The sequence below is a fragment of the Carcharhinus amblyrhynchos genome, unplaced genomic scaffold (genome assembly GCF_965287045.1).
Source record: "Carcharhinus amblyrhynchos unplaced genomic scaffold, sCarAmb.v2.hapA scaffold_47, whole genome shotgun sequence".
NCBI lineage: Eukaryota > Metazoa > Chordata > Chondrichthyes > Carcharhiniformes > Carcharhinidae > Carcharhinus > Carcharhinus amblyrhynchos.
In genome coordinates, this window is record NW_027649788.1 from 42,281 (window position 1) to 67,208 (window position 24,928).

The following is a 24,928-nucleotide window of genomic DNA, read 5'->3' on the forward strand; positions in this document are numbered from 1 at the left end:
GGACTATGAAGAGAGCCTAAATAGACTGGGTCTGTACTCGTTGGAGATTAGAAGGATGAGGGGGGATCTTATAGAGACGTAGAAAATAATGAAAGGGATGGATAGGGAAGAGGTAGAGATATTCCTGACGCTTAGAAAGGATAGCAGGACTAGAGGGAACAGCCTCAAGAAAAGGGCGGGGCGGGGAGGCAGTTTAGATCGGAGTTGAGGAGGAACTTCTTCACTCAAACGGTGGTGAATCTCTGGAATTCTCTACCCGTTGAAGTGGTGGAGGCTACCTCGCTAAACATATTTAAGTCACGGGTAGATAGATTTCTGATAGACAAGGGAATTGAGGGTGATGGGGAGAAAGCGGGAAAGTGGAACTGATCCACTTCTGATCAGCCATGATCTTATTGAGTGGCGGGGCAGGCTCGAAGGGCTGGATGGCCTACTCCTGCTCCTATTTCTTATGTTCTTATGACTTATTCTCCATTTAAGTTCAGTATGTTCCTCAGTGGTTTTATTCGATGACAATTGTTTTAACGGTGTTGAGGGACTTACGCATGTGTGAGTTTTGACGTGTTTTTTGGTTTTGATCCACAAGAGCGTGATCTGGAAACAAAGAGAGAGAGGGAAGGAGAGGGAAAAAATAATTGCAGATTTCTAGAGAGACAGACAGATAGGTAGAGGAATGTTTAGAGAGATAGAGCAACAAAAAGGTAGGCAGACAAACAGACTGGCATACAGGCAGGAAGACTGTCAGACAGTCAGGTTGACAGACAGATGGATAGATAAATAGACAGATAACCAGACAGACAGTCAGACGCGGGTTGATGGGTTTTTGATAAGAGAGGGGATTAAGGGTTATGGGGAGAGGGCGGGAATGTGGAACTGAGCCACGACAGATCAGCCATGATCTTATTGAATGGCGGGGCAGGCTCGAGGGGCGAGATGGCCTACTCCTGCTCCTATTTCTTATGTTCTTATGTCTTAAAAATATTTAGCGAGGCAGCCTCCACCACTTCAATGGGCAGAGAATTCCAGAGATTCACCACCCTTTGAGTGAAGAAGTTCCTCCTTAACTCCGTTCTAAACCGCCCCCCCTTTAACTTGAGGCTGTGTCCCCTAGTCCTACTATCCTTTCTGAGTGGGAAGAGTCTCTCCACCTCTATCCTATCCATCCCATTCATCATCTTATACGTCTCAATGAGATCTCCCCTCATTCTTCTAAACTCTAACAAGTACAAGCCTAATTTATTCAGCCTCTCCTCATAGCTCAACCCCCTCAACTCCGGTATCAGCCTAGTAAACCTCCTCTGCACTCCCTCCAAGGCCAAAATATCCTTGCGTAAGTGCGGCGACCAAAACTGCACACAGTACTCCAGCTGCGGCCTCACCAATGCCCTATACAGCTGCAGCAAGACCTCCCTACTTTTAAATTCAATCCCCCTCGCTATGAAGGCCAGCATCCCATTCGCCTTCCTGACCACCTGCTGCACCTGCAAGCTGGGTTTTTGTGACTCATGCACAAGGACCCCGAGGTCCCTCTGCACCACCGCCTGCTGCAGTTTTTCGCCACGTAAGTAATAATCCTTCCTACCACTATTCCTGCCAAAGTGGACCACCTCGCATTTGCCAACATTAAATTCCATTTGCCAGTTCCTGGCCCATTCGCCCAGCCTATCTAGATCCTTCTGTAGACTCTCCACACCCTCCGCACAATTTGCCATTCCACCAATCTTGGTGTCATCAGCAAATTTCGACACCATACACTCGGTTCCCTCCTCCAGATCATCTATATAAATGGTAAATAGCTGAGGCCCCAGCACCGACCCCTGGGGCACTCCACTAGTCACCAACCGCCAATCCGAATAGCACCCATTGACCCCGACTCTCTGCCTCCTATTTGACAACCAATCCTCTATCCACGCTAACACCCTACCCCCAACTCCATGTCCCCTTACCCTCTGCAATAACCTCTTGTGAGGTACCTTGTCAAATGCCTTCTGAAAATCAAGAAAGACCACATCCACCGGCTCTCCTCTATCCACTGCCCTAGACACATCTTCATAGAACTCCAGTAAATTTGTCAGACACGACTTCCCTTTAATGAAACCGTGCTGCGCCTGCTCTATCAAGCAATTCCCTTAAAGATGCCTCGCTATTTCCTCCTTGATGACGGATTCTAACATTTTACCTGCAACAGACGTTAAACTAACCGGCCTATAATTCCCTGCCTTTTGCCTGCAACCCTTCTTAAACAACGGCGTAACATTAGCTGTTTTCCAATCTTCCGGCACTCCCCGGAATCCAGCGACGTCTGGAAAATAACCACCAAGGCATCCACTATAACCTCCGCCATTTCTTTCAGAACCCTCGGATGCATTCCATCCGGTCCTGGGGACTTGTCCACAATCAGCCCCTCCAGTCTGTCGAGCACTGCCTCTCTAGTAACAATAACGTCATTGAGACCCTCCAGTCCTACCACCTTTCCATCGCTAACACCAGGCAAATTATTCACGTCCTCCTCCGTGAAGACCGAAACAAAAAAGTTATTCAAGGCCTCAGCCATTTCCCCATCCCCTACCACTAAGTCCCCCTCTCATCCTCTAAGGGTCCAATGTTCACCCTAGCCAGCCTCCTTTTTATATATTTATAAAAACTCTTGCTATCCTTTTTTATATTCAGCGCTAGCCCAGCTCCATAGTTTCTCCTACCCTTCGTTATCAACTTCTTTGTCAATCTTTGTTGACTTTTAAACCTCTCCCAATCCTCTTCTCGCCCACTACTCTTTGCTACTCTAAACGCCTCAGCTTTTAATTTAACACTTTCCTTCATCTCCTTCGTTATCCACAGCTTATTACCTCTCCTCCGACGGTCCTTTCGAACCTCTATAGTATTTGAACCTCTATAGTCATTCGTTCACCCTATAAACAGACCACAAGTCATTGGGAAATCTATTATGTGTGTCCAAATACACTCTTCCCATTGCCAGCTGATCAGGACCATATTGTGCACAGAACAGGGGAAAACAACGAGACTGTGAATGTGTTGAGTCATCTCCCTTTCTTGGATTTGCCATTCAAGGCATTGTGTCTTCCCATGGTATCTCTTTTTACTGGAAACATTTTCCAATCTCCAAAACAGACGAAGCAGTTGAGGGACAGAGACTCTGTTTTGTCAAAAGTTAATCCATTTGTGTTGCAAAGATAGGCAACTATCATAGAGGATGAGTTATGTTTGCAGGATTGATGCATACTGTGGGGGTCACGGATGGCCGTTTCGACCCTGTCTGGGAGCAGAATTCATGATTAATATAACAGCTCTTGTTAACGTGAAAAACTACATCAAATATTTGCAACTCATTGTCAACATGATACGTCTGTTTTGGATAATGGAACCGCGTACACAATGTTTTTTTTCAAGAATTTATGCAAAACAATGGCATATACTATTTCCGTACTGCACCATTTCATGTGGTTTCAAATGGTTTGGCGGAGCTCTGAAGTAGGGATTGAAAAAAAACTGGTAGATGATTCGTTGAGTACAAAGATCTGAAGATTTTTATTCCAGTATTGTTTCACGCTACAAACGACAACTGGGCTATTTCCAGCGGAACTGCTGCTTTGTGGATGGTCAAGTGTCACGTGGATCTGTACCATCGAAATCTCATAGCAAAAGAGAACAAGAGACAAGAGAAGCCGGAACAGTTCGGGAGGGCAAAGTATTACTGATTCTCCATTTAAGTTCAGTATGTTCCGAAGTGGTTTTATTGGATGATAATTGTTTTAACGGTGTTGAGGGACTTAAGCATCTGTGAGTTTTGACTTTTTTTTGGTTTTGATCGACAAGAGCGTGATCTGGAAACAAAGAGAGAGAGGGATGGAGAGAAAAAAATAATAGCAGATTTATAGAGGGACTGACAGATAGGTAGAGGAATGGATAGAGAGATAGATAAACAAAATGGTAGACAGACAGACAGACTGGCATACAGGCAGACAGACTGTCAGACAGTCAGGTTGACAGATAGATAGATGGATAGATAAGTAGAAAGATAACCAGATAGACAGACGGACGAGTGCACGGATGGGCAGACGGACGGGCGGACGTGTGATGGATGGACAGATGGATGTTAGAGAGACAGACAGACAGACAAACAGAGCCCCCGTTATTTCCTTCTCATAATCTGCATGCCACCACAAGCTACTTTGCTGTGTCACTTTGGTGTGTCCGATTCTACCTGCTACAAATTTGTAGTTGCTACAAATCATTCAAACTTTTCCCGTGTGTTTATCGATCCGTTTATTGTTTTGCCTGCGTTTTTCCACTCATTGCTTTTTTTCCCAGTCCTTGAATTGGTCGCTGTTTGTCTGAGGTCATGGACTGATTCTGTGTACGTTACCTACTGCGATTTTGTTTCTCATCCTGCCTCTCTCTATTGCCTCCTGACCCATCGTTAATAGTACTTCCACGTTTTTGCCCTTCCAAATGTTTTACTTCTGGTTCACTGAAGGTCACCTATTGCAGCACACCGATGCTGTGAGCTGTTTTCATTCTTTGCATTTATTAATTAATTTAATAATTGATGTAGCAGGATATATCACTGCTCCCTTGAACTGTTCTCTGAATTTCGACTGAGTTGCTACATAAATAAATGTGTTTGTGCAGCAACTTAAATTGCGCAGCATATATGCAATCTTTTCAAATATATAAAATGAAAGAACATCTAAGCTATTTGGAACATTAAAGAAGTATAAAACATACAGCAGCCACAGAAAGATAAAGCTCCCGGATATGGTGAATAGTATAACTATAGATTTCCTTCTGCTCTCCATTTCTGGATCATTGCAATTATCTGCCTTTTTCTGACCCCTCAATCCCTTGCGGACTCGACTGGCCACTAAAATGTGTCTGACAGTCAGAGCGTTGAGCAACAGAATTAACCCGAATGGCATCAACGGGTTGAAAATCTTTTCAAAATTTCTGAACCCAATCCATCTAGGGTCAGTGAAATAGCTTCGCTTATTGGAACAGTACCATGGTACATTGTCGACAATAATTTTAGGTTTAAATCTAAAATAGATAGGAATATTTTTCAAACCGAACAAAGAACTGGTTGTTCCTAGAACGATGGACGCAGTTTTCTTGGTGCAATATTTTGATGCTAACTTTTGGCAACAAATGGCAACAAATCTATCAAAGGTGAAAGCGACAGTGAACCAGACAGAACAGTCTGTGGCTGCACGGAGCAGGACATAGTGAACACTACACACAGGCGTTATTGAGAGGAAATTAGGTGGGAAATAATAATCATTGATTCGATAGAGAATGACCTCAGTAATAATGACCAGTAGATCCGCTATGGCCATTGCCATCAGGTAGCACGTGGTACAACTGGAAAGGCCGCATTTCCCGTTGGCCAGAATGATGATTGCCACTGAGTTAACTGCAAAAATACAAGAGGAACACACATTATAAGCCAACAATAAGCACCTTCCCTTTCTGCACATAGCATACATTTTTTGCAGCAATAAAGCATTCATGGGGATTCCGACGTTTCCAGATTCCCTTGCAAACTCAAAACACTCCCTCAAACAGAGAAAACGATTCGTTTCGTTCCATTCCCTGGATTCTGGAACGGAGCTGTTGATGTTTCAGTGTTTTATATTCAGAAGAATAATGATGTGAGGATTCAAGCATGTTCAAAGTGCAGCATTAATATCTGCACAGAAGATCACTAAATTAAGAGATGGTGTGTTATTTGTGGTGAGACACCTTTTGCCTTTTGTTTGTGTTCCTATCTTCACGTGATTTTTATTTTGTTGTTGTACAGGTGTATTATTACTGAAACCACACCAAAACTATGGAGGTGTGGATTAGCTAAAAATAACGTGTCTCCATAATATGGAGACGAGAAGGATAAGGGGTGACTCAAGAGAAGAAATTCAAATTTCCGACAGGCTTGAGATTTTGAATGTGGATAAGTTACCTGTAACACTTCTGAGGCTGCGCAAACCTCGGTTTCTTCAAAACTAGGCAAAACTATTTATGAATCCACTATATATATATATGCATATATATATTACATATGTAGAGATATGTATTTCACAGGCAGTATTTTATTCCATGACTGGAGCAAAAGTACATTTGCTACTACATAGAATCATAGAGTACTTAAAGCAAGGAAGGAGGCCTTTCGGCCCATTATATAGCAACTGGCTCTCTGAAAGAATATTCACACAAGTACCACAACCATGACCTATCCCTTTAACATTACACATTACTGATTTTAGTTTGCATACCGATTTCCATTCAATGCCTTGAAAGGATATTCTTCCATCATTTGGATTATGGAAATTCAATCCACATACCAACAACAGTCTGAGTAAAACTAAACGCACATTCTCTTTCAAACTTTGTGCCCATTATGTTGCATCTCTTCTCCAGTTGTTGATGCTCTCTCAATTGGGAGCAGTTTCTCATTGTTTATGTTATCTCAGTCCCTCGGCATCTTGAACAACCACATCAAGTGGCACCTCAGCCTTATTTCCTCCGCAGATGATAGACCACTCTCTCCAATCCATCAAAACAGCTACAGTTCGTTTGGCTTGGAATCAGGCTTCTGAATTTCCTCTATACACTTTCCAAAGCCTTCACATCCTTCTCAAGTATTGTACACATACATGGACGGAGTGTATTTCAAATGTTTATGAAATGTGAAAAAACGTTCACGGAGTGAGTTTGAACCACGGCGAGGAAGGAATGGAGATTAGACCAGCTGTAATAAAGATAGACTGAGGACAAAATAAAGATTGAAGTAAATCAGTTGGGGCGAGTTTCCATGTTTTAACATCCGAAACTTGAATATTACATGGTCAGAGATATTAATGTTTATTTCATGACATTTGTAGAGATAACCTCTTAAAAACACTGCGCCCAGGACCTAATGATTATCAGGACCAGACTTGGGGAAGGAGATCAATCGTTACAAGACAATTCGGTCATTGTCTTTCCTTAGTATGAGTGAAGTTTCTTCCCAGATTGAATTATATTGTCCATTGACAAGTCTTTATCTGCTCTCCAGTTACCACCCCAAACACAAGATTATTTTAACTTGATAAACATTATTTTTTCTCATTACTGAAGCCAGATGCCACATTCTAATTGGTCATCATATTCAGTATAACTTTTGTCAACTCGTCACCTTGGAAATTCATGTTCCTGATGTTTTTTTCCCCCTACTTCGATGTTTGGATCAACAGAAACAATATTGCACTGAATCCAACAACTGAAAGTCATGGGTGAGATGGAAATAGTTCATCCAACACAACACGACTACAAGAATAATTCAGGAAATTTATTTTCTCCAGATTATTTACTCCATTAGAATTCAAACAATTGTGTCAATTCAATGCAATGCAACATGACAAGAAACAGATTTATAGCAGAAACAAGCTTATGCATAGTTACACTATATAATGTGTTTTAGCTACGTACCAGGAACACCAACTAAGGCAAGCAACAGATAGAATATTTTCCTGACCAATTGAATAGGTCGATGCATTTTCTGCGTGGAATGGCCCTCTTCCTTTGCTGAGCAAGTTATTCCTCTGAATTAAAATCTGTAGTGACACGTCCCTGTGCATTCACCTTTATGCATTCCCTCGATTTCCAAGGAGATACAGATGTTGCAAACGTGTTCAAAAAAATGTTATCCTTATGTTAGAACAAACAAATTATGCCAATGGGATAAATTCCCTGTGGATTGAATACCCAAGACGCTGAGACTAAATTGAATCAATGTTTTTCTTTCATTTACTAAGCAACCGTTATTATATGCAATACATATTCATAATTGGAGACTATATTAAACAGCAAACGAAAGTGATATCATTACCCTCCAACCACCATGACTCCCATGCCTTGACCTCATGTCAGGAGTGCAAGGACTGGGAGTTGAATGTCCAAAGCTACTCAGTATTCTAAAAGAATATACATGGTAGAACACGATCTGGGGTTGCTTTACTGGTTATATATAACGTCAAAGCTCCATGAAGAAATTATATTGGCATTAAAGATAAAAATGTTGCTTCTATCAGGGTGGAAATAAAAACAAAGAAAGGACATTCTGGTAGGAGTAAGTTGAGGGCCCCAAGCTTTAATTCCAAAGTAGGGTACAGTATATAACAATAAAAAAAAGAATGCTCCTGAGAAAAGTGCAGCAGTAATCACGGGTGATTTAAATATGCATCTTGACAGGATTAATGAAATTCGCAAAGAAAATCTCTCTCTTAACGCCAGCAGTTATTCAGACGATATCTCCCACCGAACTTGCATTGCAGGTGTTCTGCGCCAAATGTCTTCTCATTCTATCATTAGAGTTCACTAATCATGATTGAAATCATCCCTTGTCCTCCCGAATTATCAACATCAACCTCATGATACAACATTGCTATCTTTCACATTTTCCGTATACTCAGCTCGGCTCACCTCATCCCAAGAAAGTAGTCACGGAATGTTTCCTTTCTCTTTCGATGATACACTTCTTGCCGTGGACTTGAACACACTCTGGAAACTCTTGCCCACTTTCCCTTTGATGTCAACACAGGCACATGTCTTGTTGCTGAGGATAATCTCATGGGGTCCGACCCATTTCGATGTGAACCCTGTTTGATCAGGGGGCAACTTGGATCAAAACCCTGTCCCCTACCTGGGGAAGTGTAGGGGTATGGCAGATGTCATGTTTCCGAACCTGGTCTTTTATAGCCTGTTGGTCTCTGGCTGTGTGGTGTAGCTCTCTGAGTTGGTGGTCTAACTGTTGCACATATCTTCTCATTTTATCCCGGATGGGTGCCAGTTCTTCTCCTCCTACCGTTATGTTTTCTGGGAGTCTCATTGCCCTCCCTGTCATGAAGTCAAATGGTGTAAGTCCTATGGAGTGTCCTGGGGTGTCTCATAGGTGCATTCAAATACAGGGAAGGACATCTACTCACCCCTGAGCTGTCTCAGCAATTGACTTGGCAATTGCGTTTTTAAGTGTGCGGTTCATTCTCTCGACCATCCCAGAACTCTGAGGGTGGGATGGGATATGGAATCGTTGTCGGATTCCCAGGGTCTTACAAGCCTGTTTCATTATCTTGCCTGTGAAGTGTGTCAAAGAACAAAGAAAGAACAAGGAACATAAACAGCCCGGGAAACAGGCCCTTCGGCCCAACGAGCCCACGTCGCCATTTTAACATTACCAGCCCCCCCTCCACCTATGACCCTTATCTACACTCCACATTGAGGGAAAACTGATTTCGGGACAATTTATTCCTGCCAATCAGCCGAACAGCACATCTTTGGGGTGTGGGAGGAAACCGGAGCACCCGGAGAAAACCCACGCAAGCACGGGGAGAATGCACAAACTCCCACAGACACCGGCCCAAATCCATGTGTCTGCACAGCAATCAGCGATAGTCACTGAGCTGTCGTCTTGCCCAGTATCTTGTCCAGTTTAGGCACACACTAACGACATGAAGCACTGGGCCAATCTCGAACAACCAAGAGCAGCCCCAGTACGACCCATCGCGTGTATGCCCCTCGTTGGACACGAGGTGGACCGACGTCAAACCTGTGAATTAAAAGAGAAAAACATTAGTATCATACCACATCCTATTACATTACCAGGGACGTCCCAATGCTCATGATATTTATTTAAAACAATCTCCAAAATCCTCCCATCTCCAACCCACTCATGTGCCTGTCTAAGTTACTCTTAAACAACTCCAGTGTGCCTGCCTCCACCACCTTACTTGGCAGAGCATTCCATACCCCCACTACCCTCTGTGTGAAAAACCTCCCTCTAATATCCGTGTTATACCTCTCCCCACTCACCCCAAGCCCGTGGCCCGTCGTACTGTGTGTCTCTAACATAGGGAATAGCATACCTCTGTTTACTCTATCTAAACCCTTCATAATCTTATATACCTCTATTAGATCCCCCCTCAGTCGCCGTCTTTCATGGGAAAACAGCCCAAATTTGCTGAATCTTTCCTCATACCCCAGTCCTTCCATACCAGGCAACATCCTGGTAAATCTCCTCTGCACTCTCTCCAGAGTCTCCACGTCCTTCTGGTAGTAAGGCGACCAGAACTGTACGCAGTACTCCAAATGCAGCCTAACCAACGTTCTATACAACTGCAACATTAGACTCCAGCTCTTATATTCTATACCCCTCCCTATAAAGGTTAACATACCATAGGCTTTCTTCACCACACTCTCCACTTGCACTGCCACCTTCAAAGACTTGTGCACTTGCACCCCCAGGTCCCACTGTGTTTCTATACTCTTTATAGGCTAACCCTTTATCATATAACTGCCCCCTACATTATTCCAGCCAAAAAGGGACGGACAGCACGGAAGGAACTCCAAGACTCGCGCACTGCGCAGGCCCTTTGTGGGTTTTTAACGGGGGAGGAGGGGGGAGGGCAGATGAAGAAGCAGTTCTCCGTACGCGCATGCGCCGGGCTCTTTGAGCGCGTGCAGTTTTACTTCACAAACAGCGACGCGCAGTCGCAGAGTTGCTTCTTTCCAGAAGTTTCGGCGGTAGAAAGTCCGGGTGAGAAAGCGATGCAAATATTTATACTCGGTTCTGAGTAGGGAGGATTTTCAGCTTTTTTAATCGTGTTTAAGAAGCGGCCTGGTTCCTGGACCAATTCTGGGGAGAAAATGGCGAATTCCGACTTTCCCAGATAGCAAAGAGAGTGAAGATGGAGATAGTGAAATCAGAGAGAGTAATCCCAGGGAGATAGAGATAGTGAAATCAGAGAGAGTAATCCCAGGGAGATAGAGATAGTGAAATCAGAGAGAATAATCCCAGGGAGATAGAGATAGTGAAATCAGAGAGAGTAATCCCAGGGAGATAGAGATAGTGAAATCAGAGAGTGTAATCCCAGGGAGATAGAGATAGTGAAATCAGAGAGAGTAATCCCAGGGAGATAGAGATAGTGAGATCAGAGAGAGTAATCCCAGGGAGATAGAGATAGTGAAATCAGAGAGAGTAATCCCAGGGAGATAGAGATAGTGAAATCAGAGAGAGTAATCCCAGGGAGATAGAGATAGTGAGATCAGAGAGTGTAATCCCAGGGAGATAGAGATAGTGAGATCAGAGAGAGTAATCCCAGGGAGATAGAGATAGTGAAATCAGAGAGAGTAATCCCAGGGAGATAGAGATAGTGAAATCAGAGAGAGTAATCCCAGGGAGATAGAGATAGTGAAATCAGAGAGTGTAATCCCAGGGAGATAGAGATAGTGAGATCAGAGAGAGTAATCCCAGGGAGATAGAGATAGTGAAATCAGAGAGAGTAATCCCAGGGAGATAGAGATAGTGAAATCAGAGAGAGTAATCCCAGGGAGATAGAGATAGTGAGATCAGAGAGTGTAATCCCAGGGAGATAGAGATAGTGAAATCAGAGAGAGTAATCCCAGGGAGATAGAGATAGTGAAATCAGAGAGAGTAATCCCAGGGAGATAGAGATAGTGAGATCAGAGAGAGTAATCCCAGGGAGATAGAGATAGTGAGATCAGAGAGAGTAATCCCAGGGAGATAGAGATAGTGAAATCAGAGAGAGTAATCCCAGGGAGATAGAGCTAGTGAGATCAGGCAGTGTAAACCCAGGGAGATAGAGATAGTGAGATCAGAGAGAGTAATCCCAGGGAGATAGAGATAGTGAAATCAGAGAGAGTAAACCCAGGGAGATAGAGATAGTGAGATCAGAGAGAGTAATCCCAGGGAGATAGAGATAGTGAAATCAGCGAGAGTAATCCCAGGGAGATAGAGATAGTGAGATCAGAGAGAGTAATCCCAGGGAGATAGAGATAGTGAAATCAGAGAGAGTAATCCCAGGGAGATAGAGATAGTGAGATCAGAGAGAGTAATCCCAGGGAGATAGAGATAGTGAGATCAGAGAGAGTAATCCCAGGGAGATAGAGATAGTGAGATCAGACAGTGTAATCCCAGGGAGATAGAGATAGTGAGATCAGAGAGACTAATCCCAGGGAGATAGAGATAGTGAAATCAGACAGTGTAATCCCAGGGAGATAGAGATAGTGAAATCAGACAGTGTAATCCCAGGGAGATAGAGATAGTGAAATCAGAGAGAGTAATCCCAGGGAGATAGAGATAGTGAAATCAGAGAGTGTAATCCTAGGGAGATAGAGATAGTGAGATCAGAGAGAGTAATCCCAGGGAGATAGAGATAGTGAGATCAGACAGTGTAATCCCAGGGAGATAGAGATAGTGAAATCAGAGAGAGTAATCCCAGGGAGATAGAGATAGTGAAATCAGAGAGAGTAATCCCAGGGAGATAGAGATAGTGAAATCAGAGAGAGTAATCCCAGGGAGATAGAGATAGTGAGATCAGAGAGAGTAATCCCAGGGAGATAGAGCTAGTGAGATCAGGCAGTGTAATCCCAGGGAGATAGAGATAGTGAAATCAGACAGTGTAATCCCAGGGAGATAGAGATAGTGAGATCAGAGAGTGTAATCCCAGGGAGATAGAGATAGTGAGATCAGAGAGAGTAATCCCAGGGAGATAGAGATAGCGAAATCAGAGACTGTAATCCCAGGGAGATAGAGATAGTGAAATCAGAGAGTGTAATCCCAGGGAGATAGAGAAAGTGAGATCAGAGAGAGTAATCCCAGGGAGATAGAGATAGTGAGATCAGAGAGAGTAATCCCAGGGAGATAGAGATAGTGAAATCAGAGAGTGTAATCCCAGGGAGATAGAGATAGTGAAATCAGAGAGTGTAATCCCAGGGAGATAGAGATAGTGAAATCAGAGAGAGTAATCCCAGGGAGATAGAGATAGTGAGATCAGAGAGAGTAATCCCAGGGAGATAGAGATAGTGAGATCAGACAGTGTAATCCCAGGGAGATAGAGATAGTGAGATCAGACAGTGTAATCCCAGGGAGATAGAGATAGTGAGATCAGAGAGTGTAATCCCAGGGAGATAGAGATAGTGAGATCAGAGAGTGTAATCCCAGGGAGATAGAGATATTGAGATCAGAGAGAGTAATCCCAGGGAGATAGAGATCGTGAGATCAGAGAGTGTAATCCCAGGGAGATAGAGATAGTGAAATCAGAGAGTGTAATCCCAGGGAGATAGAGATAGTGAGATCAGAGAGTGTAATCCCAGGGAGATAGAGATAGTGAAATCAGACAGTGTAATCCCAGGGAGATAGAGATAGTGAAATCAGAGAGTGTAATCCCAGGGAGATAGAGATAGTGAAATCAGAGAGTGTAATCCCAGGGAGATAGTGAGATCAGAGAGAGTAATCCCAGGGAGATAGAGATAGTGAGATCAGAGAGTGTAATCCCAGGGGGATAGAGATAGTGAGATCAGAGAGTGTAATCCCAGGGAGATAGAGATAGTGAGATCAGAGAGTGTAATCCTAGGGAGATAGTGAGATCAGAGAGTGTAATCCCAGGGAGGTAGAGATAGTGAGATCAGACAGTGTAATCCCAGGGAGATAGAGATAGTGAGATCAGAGAGTGTAATCCCAGGGAGATAGAGATAGTGAGATCAGACAGTGTAATCCCAGGGAGATAGAGATAGTGAGATCAGAGAGTGTAATCCCAGGGAGATGGAGATAGTGAGATCAGAGAGTGTAATCCCAGGGAGATAGAGACAGTGAGATCAGACAGTGTAATCCCAGGGAGATAGAGATAGTGAGATGAGACAGTGAAATCCCAGGGAGATAGAGCTCGCGAAATCAGAGAGTGTAATCCCAGGGAGATAGAGCTAGCGAACTCAGAGAGTGTAATCCCAGGGAGATAGAGATAGTGAAATCAGAGAGAGTAATCCCAGGGAGATAGAGATCGTGAGATCAGAGAGAGCAATCCCAGGGAGATAGAGATAGTGAAATCAGAGAGAGTAATCCCAGGGAGATAGAGATAGTGAGATCAGACAGTGTAATCCCAGGGAGATAGAGATAGTGAGATCAGAGAGTGTAATCCCAGGGAGATAGAGATAGTGAGATCAGAGAGTCTAATCCCAGGGAGATAGAGATAGTGAGATCAGAGAGTGTAATCCCAGGGAGATAGAGATCGTGAGATCAGAGAGTGTAATCCCAGGGAGATAGAGATAGTGAGATCAGAGAGTGTAATCCCAGGGACATAGAGATAGTGAGATCAGAGAGTGTAATCCCAGGGACATAGAGATAGTGAAATCAGAGAGTGTAATCCCAGGGAGATAGAGATAGTGAGATCAGAGAGTGTAATCCCAGGGAGATAGAGATAGTGAAATCAGACAGTGTAATCCCAGGGAGATAGAGATAGTGAAATCAGAGAGTGTAATCTCAGGGAGATAGAGATAGTGAAATCAGAGAGTGTAATCCCAGGGAGATAGTGAGATCAGAGAGAGTAATCCCAGGGAGATAGAGATACTGAGATCAGAGAGTGTAATCCCAGGGGGATAGAGATAGTGAGATCAGAGAGTGTAATCCCAGGGGGATAGAGATAGTGAGATCACAGAGTGTAATCCCAGGGAGATAGAGATAGTGAGATCAGAGAGTGTAATCCTAGGGAGATAGTGAGATCAGAGAGTGTAATCCCAGGGAGATAGAGATAGTGAGATCAGAGAGTGTAATCCCAGGGAGATAGAGATAGTGAGATCAGACAGTGTAATCCCAGGGAGATAGAGATAGTGAGATGAGACAGTGAAATCCCAGGGAGATAGAGCTCGCGAAATCAGAGAGTGTAATCCCAGGGAGATAGAGCTAGCGAACTCAGAGAGTGTAATCCCAGGGAGATAGAGCTAGCGAAATCAGTGTAATCCCAGGGAGATAGAGCTAGCGAAATCAGAGAGTGTAATCCCAGGGAGATAGAGCTAGCGAAATCAGACAGTGTAATCCCAGGGAGATAGAGATAGTGAGATCAGACAGTGTAATCCCAGGGAGATGGAGCAGTGAGATCAGACAGAGTAATCCCAGGGAGATAGAGATAGTGAGATCAGATAATGTGTAATGGGGGGAGGGTGGGAATGGAGGCAGTGAGATCTGTCTGTAAACACAAGAGGATGGTACCAATATGAACAGACAGTGTCCAATCCAGGCAGGATGGAGACATGGCGATCAGACAGTGTGTAAACTGGAGAAAACGGAGGCAGCGAGTTCAGACAGTGCGTAACCCGGGAAGGATGGAGACTGAGTTCGGGGGCATGGAGCCAGTGAGATCAGACGGTGTGTAACCCGGAAGGGATGGCTGCAGTGTGTAGCCTGGGGAGGATGGAGGGCGATGCTCACGGGTAAGGCCATAAGAACATAAGAAAATGGAGCAGGAGTAGGCCATCCAGCCCTTCCAGCCTGCCCCGCCATTCAATAAGATCATGGCTGATCTGAAGTGGCTCAGTTCCACTTTCCCGCTTTCTCCCCATAACACTTAATTCCCTTGTCTATCAGAAATCTATCTACCCGTGTTTTAAAAATATTTAGCGAGGTAGCCTCAACCACTTCAACGGGCAGAGAATTCCAGAGATTCACCACCCTTTGAGTGAAGAAGTTCCTCCTCAACTCCATTCTAAACCCCCCCCCCACCCTTATGTTGAGGCTGTGCCCTCTAGTCCTGCTGTCCTTTCTGAGCGGGAAGAATCTCTCTACTTCTACCCTATCCATCCCTTTCATTATCTTGTACATCTCGAAAAGATCCCCCCTCATCGTTCTAAACTCCAACGAGTACAGACCCAGTCTATTTAGTCTCCCTTCATAGTCTAACCCCCTCATCTCCAGTATCAGCAGTGAACCTCCTCTGCACTCCCTCCAAGGCCAAAATATCCTTGTGCAAGTACGGCAACCAAAACTTCACACAGTACTCCAGCTGCAGCCTCACCAATGCCCTGTACAGTTGCAGCAAGACCTCCCTACTTTTATATTCTATCCCCCTCGCTATAAAGGCCAGCATCCCATTCGCCTTCTTGATCACCTGCTGCACCTGCAGACTGGGTTTTAGCGACTCATGCACAAGGACCCCCAGGTCCCTCTGCACCGTAGCATGCTGCAGCTTTTCGCCCTTTAAATAGTAATCCCTCCTACTATTATTTCTGCCAAAGTGGATAACCTCACACTTGCTAACATTGTACTCCATCTGCCAGGTCCTCGCCCACTCGCTCAGCCTATCCAGATCCCTCTGCAGACTTTCCACACCCTCCACGCAATTTGCTTTTCCACTCATCTTCGTGTCACCAGCAAATGTCGTCACCCTAAACTCAGCCCCCTTCTCCAGATCATCTGTATAAATGGTAAATAGCTGAGGCCCCAGCACTGATCCCTGTGGCACTCCACAAGTCACCAACCGCCAATCAGAATAGCACCCATCGATACCAACTCTCTGCCTCCAATTGGACAACCAATCCTCTATCCACACTAACACCTTACCCCCAACTCCATTTTTAGTCATTTATTTTTCATCAAATTGATTTTCCCCAGCTACATTTGCACTTTTCATGTGTGACACTTCCCTTCCTTTTCTGGAATTCTCCATCTGAATATCAGCGAATAGACACGGATGAACACTTCGAATAAACCAGAATTCCAGAGTGAGATTGACCGTACTTCCTCTGAGCCTTTGAATAATGTTCCCTTAACCTGTGTATTTGTTTGGATGATGCAACGTCTGAGCATCTGACATTGTTTTCTCAACTTCAGAAGTTGACTACCCGCACTATAGTTTGAAAAGATGATGCCGTTTTGCTGCATTTCCCAAAATAATGTCTTCATTCGTTGGCGCCCAGAAAGGAATCTAGCATTTCACTCATTCGTTCCTTCAAACGAGGGGAGAAGTGTTAGGGCTTTTAGAGGGCATTAAAACCAATAAATCTCCGGGGCCTGATTGCATTTATCCTAGGCTGCTTAGAGAGGCGAGGGATGAGATTGCTGGGCCTCTGGCGCAAATCTTTGTCTCTTCTTTGGACACAGGGGAGGTCCCAGAGGACTGGAGGATAGCGAACGTGGTACTGTTGTTTAAAAAGGGTAGGAGGGATAGCCCAGGTAACTATAGGCCAGTGAGCTTAACGTCAGTGGTAGGTAAGTTGATGGAGAGGATTCTTAGGGATAGGATGTATGCGCACTTGGAGCATTGCGAGCTGATTAAGGATACGCAGCATGGCTTTGTCAAGGGGAAGTCTTGCCTTACGAATCTGGTAGAATTCTTTGAGGAGGTGACAAAAACGGTTGACGAAGGACGAGCCGTTGATGTCGTCTGTATGGATTTCAGTAAGGTGTTTGACAAAGTCCCTCATGGTAGGTTGATACAGAAGATTAAAGCTCATGGGATATGTGGTCAGGTATCTAGATGGGTAGAGAACTGGCTTGCAAAGAGGAGTCAGAGAGGAATTGTGGAGGGGTCTTTTTCTAGCTGGAGGTCTGTCACTAGTGGTGTGCCGTAGGGCTCGGTACTGGGACCCCTTCTCTTTGTAGTGTATATAAATGATTTGGAAGGGGGAGTCGGTGGTGTGATCAGCAAATTTGCTGATGACACCAAGATGGCTGGATTGGCGGGCAGTGAGGAGCAGTGTCTGGCAATACAGCAGGATATTGATAGGCTGGTTGATTGGGCAGGTATGTGGCAAATGGAGTTTAATCTGGATAAATGTGAGGCGATGCATTTTGGCTGGAATAATGTAGGGGGAAGTTATATGATAAAGGGTAAGCCTGTAAGGAGTATAGAGTCGAAGCGAGACCTGGGGGTGCAAGTGCACAAGTCTTTGAAGGTGGCAGTGCAAGTGGAGAGTGTGGTGAAGGAAGCCTATGGTATGTTAGCCTTTATAGGAAGGGGTATAGAATATAAGAGCTGGAGTCTAATGTTGCAGATGTATAGAACGTTGGTTAGGCTGCATTTGGAGTACTGCGTACAGTTCTGGTCGCCTTACTACCAGAAGGTCGTGGAGACTCTGGAGAGAGTGCAGAGGAGATTTACCAGAATGTTGCCTGGTATGGAAGGACTGGGGTATGAGGAAAGATTGAAGAAATTGGGGCGCTTTTCCCTTGAACGACGCCGACTGAGGGGGGATCTAATAGAGGTATATAAGATTATGAAGGGTATAGATAGAGTAAACAGAGGTAAGCTATTTCCTATAATAGAGTCACGTAGGACAAGGGGCCATGGAATTAAGGTGAGGGGGGAGAGGTACAACACAGATATTAGAGGGAGGTTTTTCACACAGAGGGTAGTGGGGGTATGGAATGCTCTGCCAAGTAAGGTGGTGGAAGCAAACACGCTAGAGTCCTTTAAGAGTAACTTAGACAGGCACATGACTGAGCTGGAGATGGGTGGATATAGGAGAACCTTCAATTAAGGGTCATTAGCATTGGGGTGCCCCTAGAAATGTAAATGGGTATAGTATGATAATAATGTTTTTCTCTGTTTTCATTCACAGGTTTGAAGTCGGTCCACCTCGTGTCCAACGAGGGGCATACACGCGATGGGTCGTACTGGGGCTGCTCTTGGTTGTTCGAGATTGGCGTAGTGCTTCATGTCGTTAGTGTGTGCCTAAACTGGACAAGATACTGGGCAAGACCACAGGTCAGTGACTATCGCTGATTGCTGTGCAGACACATGGATTTGGGCCGGTGTCTGTGGGAGTTTGCGCATTCTCCCCGTGCTTGCGTGGGTTTTCTCCGGGTGCTCCGGTTTCCTCCCACACCCCAAAGATGTGCTGTTAGGCTGATTGGCAGGAATAAATTGTCCCTAAATCAGATTTCCCTCAATCTGGATGGCCATAAAACATTAGATAGGGGTCATGGGTAGAGAGCTGGAGTTGAGATAGCAGCGTGGGCTCGTTGGGCCGAAGGGCCTGTTTCCCAGGCTGATTTTGTTCTTTGTTCTTTGACTGGTTAATGTTTTCCCCGACTGGTCAATGTTTTCCCCTCGGTTGGTTAATGTTGTGCCCCTGCTTCTCCAGGGACTGTGCCCGACTGGTTAATGTTTTCCCCTCACTTCTCCAGGCACCAAGTCCAGCTGGTTAATGTTTTCCCCGACTGGTTAATGCTTTGCCCCTGCTTCTCTGGAGACTAAGTGCAACTGGTTAATGTTTTCCCTTCTACTCCAGGGAGCAGATCCAACTGGTTAATGTTTTCCCCTCGCTTCTCCAGGGACTTTGTGCGACTGGTTAATGACTTCCACAATGCTCCAGTGGCTTTGGCTTTCTGATTAATGTTTTCCCCGACTGGTTAATGTTTTGCCCTTGCTTCTCCAGGGATTCAGTACACCTGGTTCATGTCTTGCCCCTGCTTGTCCAGAGGGTACAATAAAAGGGGGACTGCCATTGCCCACACTGCAGCAGCTGGTTAATGGTTTCCCCTCGCAAGTGGAAGCCTCCCTTCCCCCATCTGGCTGACACACTGACTTTCCCATTCCCTCAGCATCTTTACAAACACTGCCTGCCATTTCTTCAAAGCTTTGTTGACAGCTGCCTGCACCGGCTTCAATACTCACCTCTCCCCCGCTCTCACTCGAACACTCAACCTGTGCCTGAACTGAGAGAGGCAGAGAGTGAGTTTTTAAAGTTTATTCAGTGTCAGAAGTCAGGCTGACATTAACACTGCAGTGAAGTTACTGAGAGAGAGAGAGAGAGAGTGACAGTGAGAGAGAGGGAGAGACAGACAGACAGACAGACAGAGAGTGGGGGATCGATATTTAAAGGTGTCAACTTGAATGGTCCGGACTGACAAGCAAGGCCTACATGCACACTGGATCAGCTTACTGGGACACAGAGATACAGAGGGAGAGGTGAAAGTTTTCCCCGACCGGTTAATGTTTTCCCTCCTGCTTCTCCAGGCTCCAAGTCCCACTGGTTAATGTTTTCCGGTTGGTTAATATTTTCCCCCACGGTTGATTCATGTTTTGTCCATCCAGCCATAGCCTAAGGACCAGTGGTTCATGTTTTGCCTGGTTGGTTCATGTTTTGCCCAGTTGGTTAATGTTTTGTCCCTGCTTCTATAGGTACCAAGTCCAACCGGTTAATGTTTTCCCCTCGGTTCTCCAGGGATTAGGTCCGACTGGTTAATGTTTTCCCCTCGCTTCTCCAGGGACCATCTCCAACTGGTTAATTATTTTCCCCTCGCTTCTCCAGGGACTATGCCCAACTGGTTAATGTTTTCCCCCTGCTTCTCCAGGCACCAAGTACGACTGGTTCATGTTTTCCCCCTGCTTCTCCTGGGACCAAGTGCCACTGGTTCCTGTTTCCCCCGACTGGTTAATGTTTTCCCCGGTTGGTTAATGTTTTCCCCGACTGGTTAATGATTTGCCCACGGTTGGTTAATGTTTTGCCCCTGCTTCTTCAGAGACCAAGACCAACTGGTTAATGTTTTCCCCCTGCTTCTCCATGCACCAAGTCCAACTGGTTCATGCTTTCCCCGGTTGTTTAATGTTTTCCCCTCGGTTGGTTCATGTTTTGCCCATCCAGCCAGAGCCGACGTCCCACTGGTTAATGTTTTCCCCGACTGGTTAATGTTTTCCCCGGTTGGTTAATGTTTTCCCTACGGTTGGTTAATGTTTTCTCCCTGCTTCTCCAGGGACAAGGTCCGACTGGTTAATGTTTTCCCCCTGCTTCTCCAGTCACCATGTCCAACTGGCTAATGCTTTCCCTTCTGCCCCAGGCACCCAGGCCAACTCGTTAATGTTTTCCCCCTGCTTCTCCAGGCACCCAGCCCAACTGGTTAATGCTTTCCCCCTGCTTCTCCAGGCACCCAGCCCAACTGGTTAATGCTTTCCCCCTGCTTCTCCAGGGATCAAGTCCCACTGGTTAGTGTTTTCCCCATGTTTGGTTCATGCTTTCCCCACCGTTGTTTCATGTTTTGCCCATCCAGCCAGACCCTAAGTCCCACTGGTTAATGTTTTCCCCGACTGGTTAATGTTTTCCCCACGGTTGGTTAATGTTCTGCTCCTGCTTCTCCAGGGATTATGTCCAACTGGTTCATATTTTCCCCTTGCTTCTCCAGGCACCATATCCCACTGGTTAATGTTTTCCCTTCTGCTCCAGGCACCCAGCCCAGCTGGTTAATGTTTTCCCCCTGCTTCTCCAGGGCCCAAGTCCCACTGGTAAATGTTTTCCCCGTGGTTGGTGCCTGGAGAAGCAGGGTCAAAGTATTAACCAACCGTGGGCAAAACATTAACCAGTCGGTGAAAACATTAACCAACCGGGGAAAACATTAGCCAATCGGGGAAAACATGAACCAGTGGGACTTGGTCTCTGGAGAAGCAGGGGGAAAACATGAACCAGTCGTACTTGGTGCCTGGAGCAGAAGGGAAAACATTAACCAGTCGGGCTTGGCCCCTGGAGAAGCAGGGGGAAAACATTAACCAGTCGGGCTTGGCGCCTGGAGAAGCAGGGGCAAAACTTTAACCAACTGTGAACAAAACATTAACCAATTGGGGAAAACATGAACCAACCGGTGAAAACATGAACCAGTAGGGGAAAACATTAACCAATCGGGGAAAACATTAACCAAACGGGCAAAACATTAACCAGTGGGACTTGGTCTCTGGAGAAGCAGGGGGAAAGCATTGTACAGTTGGACTTGAAGCCTGGAGAAGCGAGGGGAAAACATTAACCAGTCGGACATAGTCCCTGGAGAACCAAGGGGAAAACATTAACCAGTTGCACATAATCCCTGCAGAAGCAGGGGCAATACATGAACCAGTCGGGGAAAACATTAACCAACGGGGGAAAACATTAACCGGGGGAATTAGTCTCTGGCTGGATGGGCAAAACATGAACCAACCATGGGGAAAACATTAACCAACCGGGGAAAACATTAACCAGTGGGACTTGGAGCTTGGAGAAGCGGGGGGAAAACATTAACCAGTCGGGGAAAACTTTCACCTCTCCCTCTGTATCTCTGTGTCCCAGTAAGCTGATCCAGTGTGAATGTAGGCCTTGCTTGTCAGTACGAACCATTCAAGTTGACAACTTTAAATATCGATCCCCCCTCTCTGTCTGTCTGTCTCTCTCTCACTGTCCCTCTCTCTCAGTAACTTCACTGCAGTGTTAATGTCAGCCTGACTTCTGACACTTAAGAAACTTTAAAAACTCACTCTCTGCCTCTCTCTGTTCAGGCAAACAACTGCAACATTAGACTCCAGCTGTTATTATCAATACCCCTTCCTATAAAGGCTAACAAACCATTGGCTTTCTTCACAACCTTCTCCACTTGTACTGCCACCTTCAAAGACTTGTGCCTTTGCACCCCCAGGTCTCACTGTGTTTCTATACTCTTTATAGGCTTACCCTTTGTCATATAACTGCCCCCTACATTATTCTGGCCAAAATACATCACCTCACATTTATCTGGATTAAACTCCATTTGCCATATATCTGCCCAATATCCCAGCCTATCAATATCCCGTTGTATTGCCAGACACTGCTCCTCACTGCCTGCCAATCCAGCCATCTTCGTGTCACCTGCAAATTTGCTGATCACACCACCGACTCCCTCTTCCAAATCATTTATATACACTACAAAGAGAGGGGGCCCCAGTACCGAGCCCTGCGGCACACCACTAGTGACAGACCTCCAGCTAGAAAAGGACCCCTCCACAACTCCTCTCTGTCTCCTCTTAGCAAGCCAGTTCTCTACCCATCGAGATACCTGGCCTTGTATCCCATGAGCCTTAATCTTTTCCACCAACCTACCATGAGGGACTTTGTCAAACGCCTCACTGAAATCCTTGGTTGGAGTTGAGTTGTAGTGGGACTCCCCACCTTGGGATGATTCCGTATGCTGGGATGCGGCTCCGGTGGTGTCTTCGCAATCCCGAGTTGGGAATGCTTCCACCCAGCGGGTGAATTGATCGATTCAGACTAAACAATATTTCTTCCCTCGGCGAGTGGGTAGGGGGCCTCTGAAGTCGATCTGCAGGTTTTCCCAGGGTCCCTTTGGTCGGGGTTGGTGGGCCAGTTTGACTCTCAGGGGTGGGCCCGGGTTGTGCTGGGCGTGTATGATACAGCGCTGGCAATGTTTGGCTCCACCCCGTCCCATCCCTGGCCACCACCAATCAGCTGATAGTGGGGCCAGGGTCCCATCCCGGCCGGAGTGGTGGGGCTCGTGGTGGACTCGGAGTAGTTCGGTGGGTAGAAATGAGGGGGTGATGACTTGGTGCCCTCTGCGCCACACTCCATCTTTGTCCCTGGACGCCCCTGCCTGTTCCCACTGTGCCACCTCATGTGGGCTGGTGTTACCCTGCAGCTCATAAAGATCCACTTCCTCCAAGGGTGCTGTTGTGGTGGGGGCTGTGTGCGGGAGGGCTTCCCCAGCTACAGCCTTGGCTGCAGTGTCTGCGAGTTGGTTCCCTTTCTGTTCCGCTGTCTTTACCCTTTGGTGGGCTTTTATCTTCATTACGGCTGCTTCTGAGGGCAGCCTGGCTGCAGCTACCAGGTCTCGGGTTATATTTTCATGCCTTATGCACCCCCCCTCCCCCCACCCCCAACCGTGCTGATAAACCCGCGCCTTTTCCAGTCCATCATGGAATCGTGGACCACCCCAAATGCATATCGGCTGTCAGTATACACATTTACTCACTTTTCCCTTCCTGTCTTGAGGGCTTCCGTGAGGGCTATGAGTTTGGCCATTTGGGCTGAGGCCTCCCCACTCATCGTGCCCTTTGCTCCCAGTGTCCCTTCCTGGTCTACTATTGCCCAGCCTGTGTGGTATTGTCCCTCTACTTGTCTTCGGGACCCATCTACATACAGTATGAGGTCGGGGTTATCTCGGGGTTGGTCATTAATGCCTCCCTCCGCTTCAGTGTCTGGGTTAATCGGGCAGTAATGCGGACTTCCCTCTGATAGGAGTCCCTCAGCGGGGTTCTTCCCAGTGTCCCGCACTGTCTGGACTGACCGGTCTCGGGGGAGGAGTACCGCTTCCCAATTGGCCCTTCGGGCGTCCGAAACAGTCTGGAGTCGGCCTGTATTCAGGAGCTCAGCGATGGTGTGTTTCGTGTGTGAAATGATTTGTCCTGACACAGTGATCGGTTCGCGTACCCTGACTGCCCAGGAGGGGCAATCTAGAGCTGCCACACACTTGTGCAGTCCCTGGGCTCCCGGGGATTGTCGGGTGGAATAATATGCCACCGGTCGCATGGTCCCCCCGTATTCTTGGGTTCCCACGGAGCGATAAAATCCCTCTTCTGGGTCATAGAAGAGGTGGAAGGGTTTGATTATATTCGGTGGGCGTAGGGCTGGAGCTGCTAATAGTTCTGATTTTAGGCGGGTGAATGCTACCTCCTGTTCGGGTCCCCACTCGATCGTTCCTGCTCCTGGCTTTCCCCCTTTGACCAGCCGCTGAATTGGTTCAGACAGAGATGCGAACTGGTCAATGAAATCCCGGCAGTCGTTAAGTAGTCCCATAACTCTACACACCCCTTTAACTGTGTTTGGACGGGGCATATTTATAATCCCGGTCTTCCGATCGGAGGGAAGGGCTGTCTTTCCCTGACTTATGTTGTTTCTTAAATCCCGGAGCTCCTGTTGTGTAATCTGTGCCTTGGTTGGGTTGATTTTAAACCCCGCAGCCTGCGAGGCGCGTAGGATTGTGGACGGGGCTCCGATATGTGCTGTGCGGTTGGTGGAGGCAATGAAGATGTGGTCCACATATTGGAGGAAGGTCCTTCCGTATGGGGACAGATCGCAGTCCTCAAGGGCCTCACTCATAACTGGGTGGAAAATGTTGGGAATGTTGTGGAGCCCTTGGGGGAGGCGTGTCCGTGTGTACTGTTTCCCTCCACAGGGAAAGGCCAACCTTTCCTGGGAGTCCGTGTGAAGTGGGATGGACGAGAATCCGTTTGCTGTGTCTAACACAGAGAAAATACCATGTTCAGATCCGAGTCCGTTAAAAATAGTGGATGGACTCGCGACTATGGGGTGTTCTTTGGGGGTTATTTTGTTGAGGGCAGTGTAGTCTATGGCCAGTCAG

The 24,928-nt window shown here is 46.2% G+C and overlaps 1 protein-coding gene across 1 annotated transcript; it reads right to left on the bottom strand.

Annotated features, from left to right (window-relative positions):
• Window positions 1-4,532: 4,532 nt before the first annotated feature.
• On the bottom strand, window positions 4,533-24,666 carry LOC145337346 (putative G-protein coupled receptor 139). The gene is made up of 2 exons (XM_080182137.1): window positions 24,453-24,666; window positions 4,533-5,428 (listed from the first exon to the last, which is right to left on the bottom strand). Exons 1-2 carry the CDS (start codon window positions 24,664-24,666, stop codon window positions 4,533-4,535), a joined length of 1,110 nt encoding a protein of 369 aa, XP_080038263.1.
• Window positions 24,667-24,928: the final 262 nt, after the last annotated feature.

Coding starts and splice junctions, on each gene's coding strand:
- LOC145337346 (XM_080182137.1), bottom strand. CDS start 24,666: ATGAGTGAGGCCCTTGAGGACTGCGATCTGTCCCCATACGGAAGGACC. Junction 5,429..24,452: donor GGATTTAAGAAACAACATAA/GTCAGGGAAAGA, acceptor GTATTTTTGCAG/TTAACTCAGTGGCAATCATC.